At 41.0% G+C, this 17527-nt stretch overlaps 1 protein-coding gene across 4 annotated transcripts in view; it reads left to right on the top strand.

Moving 5' to 3' along the window:
• Nucleotides 1–17527, top strand: part of SIL1 (SIL1 nucleotide exchange factor) — a 170896-nt gene that overhangs the window by 119851 nt on the left and 33518 nt on the right. For all 4 annotated transcript variants that reach the window (XM_084885096.1, XM_084885093.1, XM_084885095.1 and 1 more), the window contains exon 7: nucleotides 1802–1923. In XM_084885096.1, the coding sequence (XP_084741222.1) occupies nucleotides 1802–1923 (122 nt within the window). The remainder of the gene's footprint in view (nucleotides 1–1801; nucleotides 1924–17527) is intronic.

Raw genomic sequence — 17527 nt, forward strand, 5'->3', positions numbered from 1 at the left:
CTCAGTAAGTATTATTTATGCTTACGTTAGTAAAGCATCAGCTTCGGAGTCTCCCTAGTTAGCTCTGCTATAACCCAATAATCATCCCTCTTTATAAGGACAGATTAGGGCAGAAAAATCCTATCCCTGTTTTGGGGTCTTAATGGCAGAGCCAACTCCATACTTACTTCATGTCCCTGGTTAGGCTATTTGTTCAGGTCTGTGATACATGGGACCTATCCATTTTCTTGGCACATATGCTCCAGATTGCCTTTTCTTTTTTAACTTACAGTGGAGTTTATTGCAGTAACATATTTTTCTGACCAAATGTATTTACTGGCTTAATGTTTATTTACTGAGCACCTAACTATATGCTTAGTGCTATTGTAGTCACTAGACCTACAATAGTGGGCAGATAAAAAACCTCTGCACTTGTGGAGTTTATATGAATGTATAAGAATGATCTTCTAAATGGTAAAAACAGGCTAGGCCCACCCCAAAGTAAGCAAAATACAGTTCTTTAAACTTGATTTCTCTGTTAGAGCTCTCTTCCAGTTTGGAAGTACACAGGTAGGAAAGGGCTCTGTGACATCTGGAGGAAAAAGGTGGGTAGCAGTCACGTTGTTGGGCTCTACCTTCCTGGGTTTTCCTGATGGTTTATAGAGTGGCATCAGCATGTGGGCAAGAGGCAGCTTTTGTAGCAACAAAGATATTTTCAAGGGATACTTGAAGCCACTCCATAGGAAACTGGCATCCAGTTACCTTTCTGAGGAAGCTCTTCTTGTTCCAGGATTTTTTATTTGTATTTATGTCAGAGAGGAAGGGAGAGGGAGAGAGAGAGAGAAACATAAATGAGAGAGAATCATTGATTGGCTGTCTCCTGCATGCCCCCTACTGGCGATTGAGTCCACAACCTGGTCATGCGTCCTTGACTGGAATCGAACCCAGAACCTGTCAGTCCACAGGCTGATGCTCTTTCCACTGCGCTAAATCCAGCTAGGGTTTTTCCAGGATTCCAATGGCTCTTGGGAAAGGAGATGTCCCCTTTTACATAGAAAAAAAGATAGATTGTCTGGACTTGAGGCTTTGGAACTTAAATGATAGCCTAGCCCGGTGCTGAATGATAGAACTTTATGTAATAATGCAAATGTTATGCACTGCTCAATAAATAGCTACTAGCCAGTATTGCAGGTCTAGACTAAAGCCTTTGAGTGTTAGGCTTTTGTGCAGCTTTTATCATGATTGTCCAGATTCAGTCAACCTTGGACTGTATGAAGTGAGGAAGATGGAAGAGAAGGATACTATTGTTACTTCTTCTATTATTCTGCCAAATCCCCCTCCCCCTGCAGTGGAGCTCCTTTTATAGTCCCTGACTTCTAATTAAAATAAACTTTAAAAAAATGTCTGTTGCTTCCACTGCCCCCCTTTGGGGTTAGACATCAAGAGGAAACATGGCACCATTTAGTAGTGTTGCTGATGTTGGATCTTTGTTGTTAATAGCTTGTATGTTAGGAGTAAACTTTATGACTAGAATTAATATTAGAATTTTCTAGGACATGTTTGGCCTAAGCAATGAATAGGTTCCATTTCACCAGTTTCCATACAAGTGCTCATAAATCATGTTAGTTTAATTAGTAGTTCTCAAATTTAAAATTATTTAAAAATTTAGTTTGCTTTTATAAACTCATTCCTTGTTGGAAAGGCAACCATTGCTTTTCACTTGACTTTTTAGTTTTGTTTTTGAATAGTCATTAAAAGAAAGGCTATAGGAAGAGCTCTTCTTTCCTTGATGATACTGTACTAAGCAGTGCCTTTGTTGCAGATGGATAATGCACAGGACCTGCTTTCCTTCGGTGGCCTTCAAGTGGTGATCAATGGGCTGAATAGCACAGAGCCTCTGGTGAAGGAGTATGCTGCATTTGTGCTGGGGGCTGCCTTTTCCAGGTGAGTAACAAGACAGGGAATGGTGGGGGTCAGGGGGAAAGATCAACCAAAGGACTTATATGCATGCATATAAGCATACCCAAAGGACACAGACACCAGGGGGGGTGAGGACATGAGCGTGGGTGGGGGGTGGGGAGGTCGGGAGGAGCAATGGAGGGATAAGAACACTTATGTAATAATTTAATCAATAAAGAAAAAAAAAATAAAGGGATGGGGAGGGGAAGAATGGACTTCTCATCAGCCAGGATTATTTGGGCCCTTAGGTGAATTCTAGCTTTACTCTTAGATGGAATGGCCCGGGAAAAGGTACACTTAAACTATGTACATCCCTATCCCTATTTCACTTTAATCTCAAACTAGAGTAAGGGTTTGATTCTGCTCTTATTTCAAGTAGATAAGAATTTTCACCCAGGATGTCACCATTTATGATTCTCTGTTCCCCCCTCATCTTATATATATGGACATTTAATGACATGTTTTAATATATTTTATTGATTTTTTACAGAGAGGAAGGGTGAGGGATAGAGAGTTAGAAACATCGATGAAAGGGAAACATTGATCAGCTGCCTCTTGCACACATCCTACTTGGGATGTGCCCGAAACCAAGATACATGCCCTTGACTGGAATTGAACCTGGGATCTTTCAGTCCACAGGCCAGTGCTCTATCTACTGAGCCAAACCATTTCAGGCTTAATGACATATTTTAGATCACATTCTCTGTTTTATTCAAAGCTAATAAAAAGTTATATATCAGTCATAGAGGAAGGGAGATGTACTCCCAAGAGTTGATCCTTTTGGAAGTGAAGCTACTTACATACATCTGGTAATGAATAAATTATGAACCTGACCAAGGAGGGTCTTTTGGGAAGAAAGTGTCTTCTTCCTAGTTGTCTGGAACCAGTCAACATGCGATCAGGTTATCCGACCCTCTGAGTTGGGAGTTGTTTAAATTTCAATTAGTCTGGCTTGTGCTAGAAGGCTGATCTCTCCAAAGAGTGCATGCTTATTCTCATGCTAAAAATATCAAGATGTCTTAATCTATAGTTTTTCTATTGGATCTATAGTTGCTTCCAGTTTTGAAAATATCTTAAGACAATTTGTTTCTCTAAAACAGAAACCAATATTCTGATTCTAGCTATAAGGGAATGGGTGGTGACTATTAGGGTTGTCTTGCTTGGATGCAGGGATTGTGATGCTGTAGGAAATAGGCTATTCTGAACATCTTGAACATTGGAGACTTTAGCATCTTTAAAAAAAAATATTTATTTATTTATTTATTTATTTATTTATTTATTTATTTATTTATTTATAGTAAATTAAGGGGAAAAGCAGAGAAGACCAGAAAAATTGTTCCATGAGGAGAGACTGAGAGCACTGCAGGCCTTTGTTTCTCTCAACACTAACCTGCCTTGATCTTGAAGCCCTGATTTTTCTGTGGTTGAGTTTTTGGCAGTCAAGGCTATGGCCTCCAAGGGACTCCATTTTCCTTGGTCTCCCAGGATGCTTGTGCAACCACTGAAAAAGTGAAGGATTTAAGTTTGTCATTGATAGCTGTGATTCCAGCCCTGGAGAGGTCCCAGGTCTTATCCTCCTAAGGCTTTGGAGTCTTGAGAACTTACTGAGGCTCACTTTTTTTTTTTTTTTTTAAAGCCATAAAAGAACTAAATCAAACATTAACATCTTTTTCCAGACCCTTTTTGGAAATCTTTTTCCTAATCCCAAGTACTTTCTTTCCACTTTCAATATAAACAAATGATCCTAGTTCTTCCTTGCCATTGCTTCTGGAAACACATTTCTTGGGGGAAGCTGTGTAATATCTTGATGTCACTTCTTAGCTGAAGGAGACTAAGTGACTTAAGAAGTATGTATTGGGCCTGGTTAGCAGGCCATAATCCACCTGGGGGCTGTGCCAATATGTGGTATTATTAAGACTTTTCTGTGATTGTATGAGGGTAAGACTGTATTAACATTTATGCATTATCACTAAAATTTAAATAGACAGATATAAAATATTGTAGTTTATTGTTTTGGCAACAAGCATAATGCTATATTCAAAACAGTCTAGCTGGGCTTTTGATGGTTCACTGGAGGGCCATTGCAGTGACAACATTGTATGGTACCAGAACTTTTGGAAGTCAGCAGCAGGCTTTTGAACATCCTGAAAATTGTCAATGTTTTATGAAAGGTAAGAATATTTTCCTACTTGTCTTAATTGTTTAATAAGGCCTTCACACACATCTATGGATGAAGAAATAACTTCTTGGGTGTTAAATATGAAGCTGTTATTCCAAGATCAAATAGAAAGAATTAACATAAATGTAGTTGATGTGCCACTGAATGTTACATGGTCACTCTTTAGGCTCCTTCCTCTTAGCCTATAAGTGTTCTCAGTAACCTCTCCACTAACCCCTGTGCCACCATTAACTTGTTAATCCAGTTTCCTCTAACCTGACAACCTGTACTTTTCTTTCTTTCCAAACTTCTTGAAAGGGTAGACAAAAGGGGATCCAAATAAGTGCACATGAGTGTTATGTTCCTGCCATCCCTGAACATTTTCAAGAGTATTTTGGAATCATCGACATCTCTGTAGCAGTCTATAGTGTCAACCACTGCTTTCTTTTGGAAACTTTACTTCTTGGCTGCCACATGATTGTAGTCCCTTCTATATCAGTAATTAATTATTCCCTCTTCTTTTCCTTTATGGCGACACCATTTCTTACTATCTCCTAATTATAGCTATTCACCAAGATTTTTCTGGCCCTGTCTTCTTGCTAGTAGTCCTACCTCATTGTGGGTTGAACAATGTTTGTGTTGAAGTCCAGCTCTTCTCAGGTTTCATCCTCCATTTCCACCAGACTACCTAATTGCACCTCAAAGTGAGGATAAGAAAATGGAATTCATTTTTGTCTCTCTCACAAACTAGATTTTTCCTCCCATGTTCTCTTTTTTAAAATCTATTCTTGGCAGTATGATTGTCGTAGTTACCCAAGCTTGAAACTTCTCAATGATATTTGAGTCTCCTTTCTCCTTATTTAGTTGGTGAATGAATCCTGTGGATTTTTTTCCTCTGTTGTTATCTACTAAACAACTTTTTAAAAAATAAAAATCTATTTTAAGGAATCTTGATATTATAAGGGAAGCAATGTGTTCAGAGAGGGGATTCCCTCTTCTGCTAAGAAATGAGCCATCAATAGTCTAAAGAAGCATAGTAATCCTATTCTCTATGGAAATAAATTGATTTAGAGATGGGCAAGTGACCCAGTTCTGACCAATTTGACATAAAGAGATGTTTGCTAGGGAAGATTTTGCTCTCTTATAATAAGGTAAGGAGACTGTGCCCACTTTTCCTACCTTATTATAGTTGTCTTGGAATTACAGCAGTTTGCTTATACCACTGAGGTGAAAAGCACAAGGACAAAAAGCCTCCATGCTGAGGAGTGTAATAGAGAGGAAAGACCAAAGGAGACTAGGTCCTTTATGATATAGTTTAGCCACTATCCTGATTTTGGAACCATCTACATGTGAGAGAGAATTAAACGTGTGCTTTTAAAAAATAGTGTCATTACTTTGTTATTTGCAACTGAACATAGAAGGCTAGAGATTGTGATGAGGTTAGACATTTTAGATGCCAGCATTTGAATAAACGTTCAAATGTGATCTCTAGGACTAGTTCTGACTTCTTGACTACAGGAGCTAATTTTCACACTCCTGCCTTGGCCAGTTGATTGGAGTGTCATCCCATACCCCAAGGCAGGACACATACCTAGGTTGCAGGTTTGATCCCCAGTCAAAGCACATACAGCAACAACAGATCAATGTTTCCCACATTAATGTTTCTCTCTCTCTGTCTCTCCCCGTCCTCTTTCTAAAAATAAATAAAAACATATCCTCAGGTGAGGCTAAAAAATTATTTTTTACACTTTTTCAGTAAAAGGGGAGATGCTCAATCATTTATTTTTTAAAATATATTTTTATTGGTTTTAGGATGGGAAAGGGGGAGATAGAAACATCCTATATAATAAAAGCCTAATATGCTAAGTGTCCAACTGTTCGTTCAACCAGTTGCTATGATGTGCACTGACCAGTGGGTTAGCTTGCTGCTGGGGTCTGGCCCATCGAGACTTGGCGACATGGGCTGGACATGCCTGGAGCACTCTTGCAGTCCCTTCCAGTCCCTGATCATGCACTAGTGTGGTCCCTCGGCCTGGCCTGCACCCTCGGGGGATGTCAGAGAGCCAGTTTCAGCCCGATCCCCATGGGCCAGGCCGAGGGATCCCACCAGTGCATGAATCCGTGCACCAGGTCTCTAGTCAATGATAAGAGAGAATCACTGATTGGCTGTCTCCTGCCAATCCCCTAATGGGGATCAAGCCTGCAACCTGGGCATGTGCCTTTGACCAGAAAAGAACCTAAGACCTTCAGTCCACCAGCCGATCCTCTATCCACTGAGCCAAGCCAGCTAGGGCTGCTCAAACCATTTTTTATCTATTAAATTGATTAGCATATTAACCAAGATTGGCCATAGCTATAGCTCTTAAAGCCACATTCAAAGTCTTATTTCTTTTTTCTAATGGCAATTAATGACAAATGAAAAATAAACTGTAAGCCTGACCAATCACCCTGCGTATACAGAAACCAAGACTTCATTTTGGGGAAATAGGCATCACTTTGCTTAACTTGTCCCTTTAGCGTGTTTTTTTTTTTTTTTTTTTAATCTATCTTTGTGATCTGCTCCTGCCTCCTCCACATCCTCTGTGTAGCCACCATCAGATTTTTGTTACTCACTACCTCGTTCTTAATTACATCCCTAGATAACTCTAGCCAGAAAAATTCTTTCCTTTCAACTTCATTAGCTATTGTTGTTTGGATAACTCTTTAATATATGCAATTCTCTGTGTATGCCAGGTCTTCTGTCTGTGTTTCCCCTCTCTCCACAACTCCCCAAAAAGTGAAAGCTTCATGAGAATGGAAACTGGTACCTAAGTCTACCCACAGCATTTCCAGGTACAAATTAAATGGCCTAACACAAAATCTGAACTCAACAGAAATCGATGAGAGGAATTAAGTCACTAAGAGCAGGGAAGCTTTTTATTTTTCTCTTCTATTTTGCTTGATTTTTAAAATAGTGTATATGTATTATTGTTTAAAATTTAGTTACAAATATAAGTAACAAAATGAAACAGAACTGGGAGATTTCTGTATTTAGCAAATGGTGGTTTACATTTTCCAATAAGTATTCTTGGTTCAGAATATCTGAAGATAACTGGATTAGATATTGAAACATTTCTTTAAATGCTCAATTCAGCTGACAAACTGTAGGGCCACTGCTTTGCATAACTAAAGGGGAATTAATAACATCATATTCTTTATACTGTGACCCTGCAAGAAAGAGAGAGAAGGCTTAAAGACAAATATAACGGAAAGCACAAATCCTAAGAGAGATGGAACAAGGAAACTTACAGCTATACTGGGGACATTTGCCATTCCCTAATGGCCAAGAGCTTTTGGTTTTAAGAGGCTTTGTAACTTGGGGACAAAGCCTACAGCCCGTGAAAGGGAGAATTAGGAAGATGAAAATCTCCCACTCAAATGGAGATATTAAGGCAATTTGGCTTTGAATAGAAGAGAGAGGAATTCTCCAGAAAATTCTTTACCCAGTGCAGCCCTAAAGTGCATTTGGACTGGAAAAATAATATTCCTTTTGTGGCCTGAAAATATCCAACCTAAGAATTTAGTCTAAAGTGGTCTCAAAAAATAATAAACTGGAAAAAATGTTTACAACTTATATTAGCAACATAGCATTACTAATATATATAAAGAACACCTAAACATAGACAAGAAACATGCTAATAACTTGTAGAAAAATGGGGTAGATACACACAAATTATGGAATAAAAGAAATGTAAATGACTTAACCATGTGAAAAAAATGCTCAACCTCATTCATAAAATAAAGACCAATTAAAACTACAGTGAAATACTGTTTCTCACATATCATTTCTTCTCTCTCTTCCACTGTGGGAGTGCACTGACCACTGGGGGCAGCTCCTCATTGAGTGTCTGTTCCCTGGTGGTCAGTGCATGTCATAGAAACTGGTTGACTGATTATTCTGGTCATTCTGCCGTTCGATTGCTGGGCTTTTATTATATAGAATGGTTTAAAATTCAATCACAAAAGGTCCATAGTAAAAACACTCCATCCCTGTGCGTCCAGTTTCCCTCCCTCAAGACAGTCAGTGTTGTCAATGTCTTCTAGAGAGTGTCATACACTTTTAAGTACACACACCAATATAGTGTTTTTTCCCCTACTTTTATACAAAATATAGGTTACTACATACACCGAGTGGCCAGGTTATTATGATCTCTGAACACATAATAATCTGGCCTGTGTGTGTGCTTATATATGTGTGTGTGTGTGTGTGTGTGTATGTATGTATTAGGGGCCTGGTACATGATCGTGCATGGGTGGGGTTCAGCCAGCCTGGCCAGGGAGAGGGGACATGGGCGGTTAACCGGCCTGTCTGCTGGTTGAACTCCTGGTCGAGGGGACAATTTGCATATTAGCCTTTTATTATATGAGATATACACTGAGTGTCCAGATTATTATCATAATAATCTGGACACTCAGTGTATATATGATTCTACAATTTGCTTTTTCATTTAACAATATATCTTGGGTATCACTATTGATTAGTTAATAAAGAGCTTAGGAGGTGACTTTTGTTTTTAATAAGTAAGGAATGACTGAGGTGGAAGCTTTTGGAGTAATGTGTGCATTGTCCAATGTTTAAGAATGATGGTGCTCTGATTAATTAGAATTAGGCAAGATTTATTGTTTAAAGCACATGTGTCAAACACAAGGCCCGCGGGCCAAATCCAGCCCGCCAGGCCTTGCAATGTGGCCCGCACCGTGCTGTCATCACTGCACTCCGCTGTCAGTTTATGACATTGTCAGTTTATGACTGTTCAGTAAACCATTCGGCCCGCGATTTAGGCTGGATTTTAGATTTTGGCCCCTTCTCTGATTGAGTTCGACACCCCTAGTTTAAAGGGATATTTTATATTTTTGTTTCTAAGAAGTGATTACTGATAGATTTTTAGAGCCACTATGACTCACAAAGCATCTTTGATAATAAATTTGGAATAACTGTGTCATTCACTTTGGGAGTTTTTGAAAGTCATGATTTTAGTTTAAAACTGTTAAGGCAATAAAGCAGTCACATATTGGTCTCCTTGACTGCAGTGTCTCCCCTGCACTGTGTTAGGGCCATTTTGTAATAATCAGGTGTAGAAAGCTGTGCTGGATATACCATGGCAACTAGGCACTTTGGACTCTGGAATGACGAGATGCTTTGTCTTTGCAACTATAGAAAGTAAAAAAAATAAGCTTCACTAAATACTGAAACCTGCTGACAAGTTGGAAATGCTTCCAGACTGACTGGTCGGGCTATAGCCCTTTCATGCCCCTGTTCTTAGTAAAGAGCCAATCCTAGAGGGATGAGAGATCAGTTGGGGATAGGTGAGAGTTGCATCTTGAGTTTTTGCCAAGGCAGCCACTTTAATGCTTCTGGGAGAGCCTGGCTATTTACAGAAGATAAAAAACACATTTCTTGCCCTTTGGTGGTAGTTGTGGTGGGGTGTTGTGAGGGTTTAAAATCCTCACCAGTTTAAGACATAATGGCGCATGTTCTCCCCCATCTCCTTCCCACAAATAGATAACTCAAAATAAAATAATTTCAAATTTTAAATTATTAGCCCCAAGATGGGTGACTAGATTTTTAAAAATATATTTCTTTATTGATTTCAGAAAGGAAGGTAGAGGGAGAGAGAGATAGAAGCAGAAACATCAATGATGAGAGAGAACCATTGATTGGCTTCCCCTTACATGCTGCCGCCCCCCCCTCCCCCGGGGGTAGAGCCCATAATCCCTGGCATGTGCCTTTGACGGGAATCAAACCCAGAACCCTTCAGTCCACAGGCTGACACTCTATCCACTGAGCCAAACCAGCCAGGGCTAGTTTTTTTTTTTTTTTTTTATCCTATGTAATAAAAGCCTAATATGCTAAGTGTGTTGTTGTCTAGTCATCCATTCAACCAATCAAAGGGTAATACACTAATGATATGCTAAGACTGCTCACTGCTCACTATGACATGCACTGACCACCAGGGGGCAGATGCTCCAGCAGGTAGATTAGCTTGCTGCTGGGGTCCAGCTGATCGGAACTGAGCGAGATGGGCTGGTCATGCCTTGGCTCCCTCCCTCCCTAGCCCCGATTGTGCGGTGGGGTTCCTTGGCCTACCCTGCGCCCTCTTGCAATCTGGGATCCCTCAGGGGATGTCAGAGCCGGTTTTGGCCTGATCCCATAGGCCAGGCCAAGGAACCCCACAGGTGCATGAATTTGTGCACTTGGTCTCTAGTGTATTAAATATCAAATTGACTCAAATTTTTTTTTCCTTATTTTTTTTGTTTTGTTTGTTTTTTTGTTTTTTTGAGTACCTGTGCTATGCTGATGCCCAAGGACAAATTGAGTGTCTCTGCTGTTTGATATAACATTTAGAGATTCTAGTTCTCCTAGGATTTGGGTGGCAGGAATTATTTCAGACTATCAAGAATTTTGAAGTTTTAAAAAATGTTCTTTTGTTTATTTAATAATATCTTTATCCAGTCTGAACACTAAAATAGCTTTGAAATTTTCTTTCAAGAAATCATTTTCTTTTTTAGTGCTCCATGATGAAATCAGTCTTAATTTCAGTTCAACTAGTGTATAAAAACACACAGTGAGTGATTATTAGTCCCCGAAGGAGACAAGACAGATGGAGCCCAGAATGGAATTGGTTTTATGATTAATTGAATCCTTGAAGAGTTGAAAAACAGTTAGAGCTGATTTGGCCCAGTCAGCGCCTTGAGATGTTCTGTGCTGTCCTGAGTCTGAAAGAAGAAAGGGTCACAATAACCAGATTTATCCTCTATTAAATGGATTGGGTGTGCGCACCAGACGGTTCCCATTTTTAAACCATTGATGCACGATAATTGGAATGGAAACAAACAAGATTAGAACTAGATTGCAGGTATTTGTGCGAGTTGCCTTCTAAATTGATCAGAGTCTGTGATTTGTTCTGAGCGTGTGTTATCATTAGAGGGAATCATTGAAATGCAGTGACACATCTGGAACTGTCCACCAAGAAGCAGAAGAGGAAGGAGCAGGAGCAGAGAGCTACTTAGGGTTGGGAACTTGGTAAAACTAGAGTGGTTTTCTGTCTTTTTTTTTTTTTCTCCCCAGAAGGGATGCATAATGTAGTGGTTTGAAATGAAATGACTGCCTCTTCTCCACAGTGAATAGATGGATGTGTTCTTTTTTAATGTTTGGATCAAATGGTCACCTAGGGCAGCTGCTGCCTGTGGGGACTTTGCAGTCTTGGGAATGAGAAGGGAAAGAACTGGTGCTGAGGGGGACCATAGCCACATTAATCACCTAGTCTATTAGGATGATGGGTGTCTGGCTGCCTTGTCAGGGGACCTGTTAGTAGAACATTGTCGGTGGAGCTAGAGAGCTTGGGTTTGCCTTTATGGATAGGCTATACTTCCCAGGCTAGTAACTAAGCCCAGGTTCCCTCCAAACCACATTCTCTAGGCATGGACATGGGGTGGGATGTGGAGCAGGGGGTCCTGATCCAGAGTGACTCTGATCTAGTCCTGAACTCAGGAGTCTGCATACATGGGTCACAGTCTCAAGTCTACAGCCAGCTAACTGACATTTGAATAATCACTTTTCTTAAAAAAGTAAAAGGACTGGATAGCCCAGGTTCTTTCTGTCTGGAGAGTGTTCCACTGTCCCTTTTCTTCCTGAGTTTTCTTTCAGGTGCTGGTGCCTGTGACAAGTCCCTGGCAGCCTGCTGTGTTTAGGCCCATAGAAGTCCCATCTGATAGGCAAGCCTCTACCTTACCTTGCAACTATTTTTTTCCTCTTTTCATTTTTATGTTTTGAGCTCTTGTGAGTCAGACTACAGGCAGCTCATTTATATGGGAGTCAGCCAGAAGGAAAGCCACTTGAAGTCTGCTTTCATTTTTCCGTGGGAAGTGTTTTCCTGTTGAATTGCTAACCAGGCAGGTCAGAGGGAAACCTTAAGGGATTTCACTCATCCCTAGAAGGGGGTGAAAAAAATCTTCTTGATGATTTATCAACTCTGGCATATTTAAAAAGGCATTATCCCCAAGGAAAGGGGGTGAGGTTTCTCGGTCCAGAATTAGAGGTGAAACCAAGGCCCATGGTATATCCTCAGGCCACTGTAGAGTTATGAACTGAGCCCTGCTTCTCCTCCCCTTTTCCCACTGCCATGTCCAGCAGTTACCTTGGACCCACTAGCTCCTCCAGCTATAGCTTCCACTGCTGCCATTGCGTCAGGCACAAAGGAGTTTAATTTGCCTATTTTATTGGAGTCCCCATTGTGAAAAATCGCTCCTGAAAAGTCTCATTCCCTTGAGTCTGATACAGCCTTTGTTCTTGTCAAAGGCATCCCCTCCCTTTCCAGCTCAGCCTCAGCTGGACCCTAAGAGCAAGCAGTGCTCAGTGAATTTTTCTTCTTGCTTTTGTGTGGAGGAGTGGGCATGGAAAGTGAGTGGAGTGGTGTCCTGTTTGGGGACCATGCCTGCTCCTCTGGACCTAAAAGGCCTCAAGCATGTGTGGGAATGAAAGGAATTGGTGGTACATTGTCAGTCTTGCCTGGAACTTAAGTAATCAAGGGTCTAAAAAGCACATTTCTCTTTTATGTGCTTGAGTCTGGATCTTACCTCCCATCCTCCTAGAGCAGTGGTCTTTAAACTTAAACTTCTTCTAATGCCACTTCTTCAAAATAGACTCGCCCAGGCTGTGGTATTTTGTGGAAAAGCCACACTCAAAGGGCCAAAGAGCCGCATGTGGCTCACAAGCTGCAGTTTGCCGACCACGGTCCTAGAGAAATACTCCTGGAGTCTTAGAAATGCAGCTGTTCTATTCAGTGACAAGAGGATTGGCTAAACATGTAAGCCTGCTGGCTGGTTATGTAAGGTGGAAGATAAATCTGTCTTAGCCTTCCATTCTCCAGACTTTTGTTGGAACCTGTCCTCTGGGGCAGGGAAAAATTTTAGCCACCTTTGCTAATCCCCCAACAAAGCCCAAATGTGACAGGGAGCTCTTATTTTAGCCTCTAGGATGATACATACTACTTGTGAGTCTTGTATCCCATCTGTCTGCCCAATGCCCAGGGCTCTGGCAGGGTATGTATCAGAGAGATGGCTGAATGAGCTGTTCCCAGCAGAAGAAGCTCTTGTCCAGGAGTGATTAGGATTGGTCTTTAGGAGGAGGTATGCCAACTAGGCTTGTGTCTCACAGAGAGTGTCTCTTTCTGCTTGGGCATCTGCATTGTTCACATTCACAGTTTCTGCCATGCTTCCTTTCCCTCTATTCTTGGGTGCAATGTTCTCTACTGTGACTAGATTCACGGACAAGCTGTATTGGGGAGGGCTGGTGGAACATGGAAGACACAATATGGTGGAATGGGTGATGGTAAGGCAGACATATACTTGGTCATATATCTCTTGTATGTCTCCATAAAGGGACCTGTATAAACAAATCTTTTCTTGTCCTGTTTCTGCCCCTTTCTGTGTAGCACCCCAGCATCTGGACTACTAGAAAAATGTGATTCTTGATGGCAAGCTGGAAGGAGAGCAGTAATTCTGTAGCAGTCATGGCTAAGGGCTTCCCGCCTGCCTCTCTTCCCCCAGCTCCACCACCATGGGTGTGTTGTTAAGAAGTAACTGTCCACTAAACAGCCCAAAAGAACCATGCTGAGGAAGCCCTACAGGAAACAGAGGTGCCATCTAGGGTTGCAGAGGGACTTAGAGGCCAAGAGTACCTGGGTCCCACTGATTTGCACAATGACTGGCTAAAGCTGTTGGCCTCTCTGTCTCTAACTTGGAAGTGGGGAATATTACATTATACCTCCTTGGCCATGGAGAGAGATGAGCTTATCCCTATAAACTGCTCTGATTGTCTTGGTAGGAAAATGCTGTATCTCTGCCAGTTGTTGTAAATAGTGATACTTGAAAATTAATAGGGCATTATTTTTAGTTGCAAATACTGCCCATGCCTGTTTATTTTTCCAGTTTATTCTCACCTTTTTCTAATGAAGGGAGGGGCAGATGCTGCCTGCCCTGCACACTTCACTGGTGGCTGAGAAGAATGACCAAGGCAAAGGCATTTGGTGGCTGTGCTTATCGCCCAGGGCGAACGGACTCAGAGAAGCCGCTCATATGACAGGTGTTTATTGAATTTCAACTCTGTTATGTTCTAAGGAGATAGAAAGATATATTTGGCATATTTACTGCCCTCAGTATGTTTAGAGTCTAGACCAAGGCATGAAGAATGTTTAGAAATAACCAGAGCACCTGCAGTATTCCAGACTCTGAAGTTTTGCATATAGTTTTTCATTGATTTTGTAAAAGTAAGTACTATTATGATTAAGTACAGTTATCATTTACATTTTACACAAGAGGAAACTGGCCTACAGAGGTCAAGTACTTTCCTAGAGTCACATAGCTAGATCTAAGATATGAACCTAGGCAGTATGATAAAAAGCCAAGCTGTAAGCAGCTACCATACCAAGTGATGATACATTGAGGGAAGGGGGAGGAGAAGGGGGAGCAGGATACTGAGAGGCAGAGAGAGGGTGGGAGGAAGGAAGAATGAATATGGAGAGGGGATGAAGGAGCTGGAGAAAGGATGAAAGAGATAGCTAGATATCTGGGTTCCTATTGCTTTCTTTGCAGTGAGTGATAATCAGCGTTACTCTTTGCTTTTAGATCCATCCCCAGAAGAAAAATCAGGATGTTTAAAAGGAAAGGGTAGTAGATAAGTAACTTGACTTTGGTGGCTCACCAATCCCATGAAATGCTCCTGTCAAACACTCCCATCACGAGGTGAACTTTGTTCCCTGGGGAAGATAGTTTGGGGTTTCTTCCCTCCTCTTTTTTTTTTTTTTTTTTTTTTTTTTTTTTTTTTTTTTAATAAATTGGGTTCTGGTGCCTCTGTAGTTGAATTCTCCAGTGTGGTTCTTCATTCATTTGCCCCTCCTCACCATGGGGAAGGAATTGAGAGTGTGAGTGCCCTTCTCAGCTTATGGTCCTGGGCTCAGAATGCTTCTGAGGAAATCATCATCTGCCCTGGCCAGGTGGTTCAGGTGGTTGGAGCACTGTCCTGTGAGCCAAAAGGTTGAGGTTTGGATTTCTGATCAGGGCACATACCCAGGTTGTGGGTTCAATTCAAGGCAGGGCACATGTGGAAGACAGCCTGTGGTTGTTTCACTCTCACATACCTTTCTCACACATACCTTCCTCCCAACACACAAACACACACCTCTCTCTCTTAAAAAAAAAAAAAAAAAATATATATATATATATATATATATATATATATATATATATATATATATATATATATATATTTTCCTCTCATCTCTTTATTTCTTGAGACAGGCACACAGGATGAATTCCTGATCTAAATGTGAGTGAGCCTACCAGTGCAGCGTTAGACCCACTGCACTAGAAGAACCACCCTGCCATCAGGGAGAGGGTCAAGCACAGTATTTTTAGCAAGCAATCCGTTATTGTTTCTTCAGGCACTTCAAAAATAAATCCCACCCTTTCTTTCTAATTGGCACCATTTGTCATCTTCTGTCCTTGCTTTTCACACACTGAACAGTTCATGAATATTTATTTACTCTCCTAGAGGCAAAGCATGTGCATACATGCCTCTCATTCTTGTCCTCTTTCCTATCATAAATAATGACAGGCTTAGTGGATAGAGCATTGGCCTGCAGATTGAAGGGTCCTGGGTTCGATTCCAGGCAAGGGCACATGCAGGCTGAAGTCCCGGTAGGGGGCCTGTAGGAAGCAGCCCATCAATGATTCTCATCATTAATGTTTCTTTCTCTCCTTCCCTTTCCCTCTCCCTTCCTCTCAGAAATCAATAAAAACATATATATATTTTTAAATGGTGTCATAGAGGAAGACAGGGAATGGAAAGCTGGGGCCCTTGACTGAACCCTTTTCTTTGATGCTACAACTGACAAGTTCCCACACCTCTGTTTCACATTCCTACTTGTCTGTGAGGTTACCACTCCCCCCTACCCTTGTTGCAAAATTGTCTGCCTTTTTTTCAGAATTCAGCCAACTTTGAGGTCCCATACCATACCTTTACCCTCTTTACTTGGTTGGTGAAATACCTCTCCTCAGCAGTCAGGTCTAGGATCCCTGAGGTGCTTTGGTGAGGTACACTGGCTTGGACATTCAGCTCTTCAAATTTGTTGTTGTTCTTGGCAAAGGCTAGGTAAGAGGAGTAGGGAGCTAGCTATCACCTCCTGTGTTCTTAGTAAATAAAGCCTTTACTTGTCATCCATACTGACACATATAAGCCCTAGCAGTTCTGAACAACAAATCAACCCGGAGCCTGCCTCAGGGACATTGTGCTGAGCTGAGGACTCTGGAAAGAATCTTCCTCTTGTGGCTGGGCTCTGCCTGGGATGGCCCCATTCCTGAGCCATTTGTTGGTCTGTATTTGGCTCTCTGGAGTGACTAAAAGGACAGGATGATTGCCCAGCTATTTGGATGAGGGAGATTACCACTGTTGATGTACACTTCTCAGATACGTTTCATCTGGCACCCAGGATGCATTTTCCCCATGCTCCTGTGGAAGACTACATTTTCCCCCCTCGTAATAGCTCCTCTAGACCAGAAATGATTATAGATGTCATCTTATTTTCACCTCTGTCTCCAGCAAGGAATCCCTCTCTCCTAGCCCATCACAGTTTACCTCTTATGGTCTTAAAACTTATTTATTCATTCAAAAATACGTATTGAGTGAGTGCCTATTATGTGCTAGGCACTTTGCTGAGTTGGGGATATGGTAGTTAACAAGACAGATTGATCTCGCTTCTTAAATAGTTTACCTTTTAGTTAGAAAAATAATTTTTAAAAGTTACTACATTAAAATTAAGAGCTTTTGTTTCAAAAATTTTTTTTTAAATAAGTCAGTTTAGAAAATTTTAAAAATAAATTATCCATTAAAAAAAATTCTTTTATTGATTTCAGAGATGTGAGAGGGAGAGAGATTGGCCATCTCCTGTATGGCCTCATACTGGGGATCAAGCCTGCAACCCAGGCAGGTGCCCTGACCAGGAATTGAACCATGACTTCCTGGTTCATAGGTTGATGCCCAACCACTGAACCACGCTGTCTGAGCAGAAATTACCCCCCCCCCCTTTTTTTTAAAGGAAGTTTATGACAACCGCAGAATGAGAGAGAAAAATTACAAATCATATATCTGATAAAGGGCTCTAGAATATGTAAAGAATTCTTACAATTTAATAACAAAAATGACAACGCAATAAAAAAAGGAAACAGGCAAAGGATCTGAATAGACAGTTGTCCAAAGAAAATATACACTGGCCATTAAGCACATGAAAAGATGTTCAACATCACTAGCCACCAGGGAAGTGCTAATCAAATCCACAATGAGATACCACTTTACACTCACTAGAATGATTATTATAAAAAAGGCAGATAATAACA

The sequence above is a fragment of the Pipistrellus hanaki genome, assembly GCF_964339955.1.
Source record: "Pipistrellus hanaki genome assembly, chromosome: 5".
NCBI classification, from domain to species: Eukaryota; Metazoa; Chordata; class Mammalia; order Chiroptera; family Vespertilionidae; genus Pipistrellus; species Pipistrellus hanaki.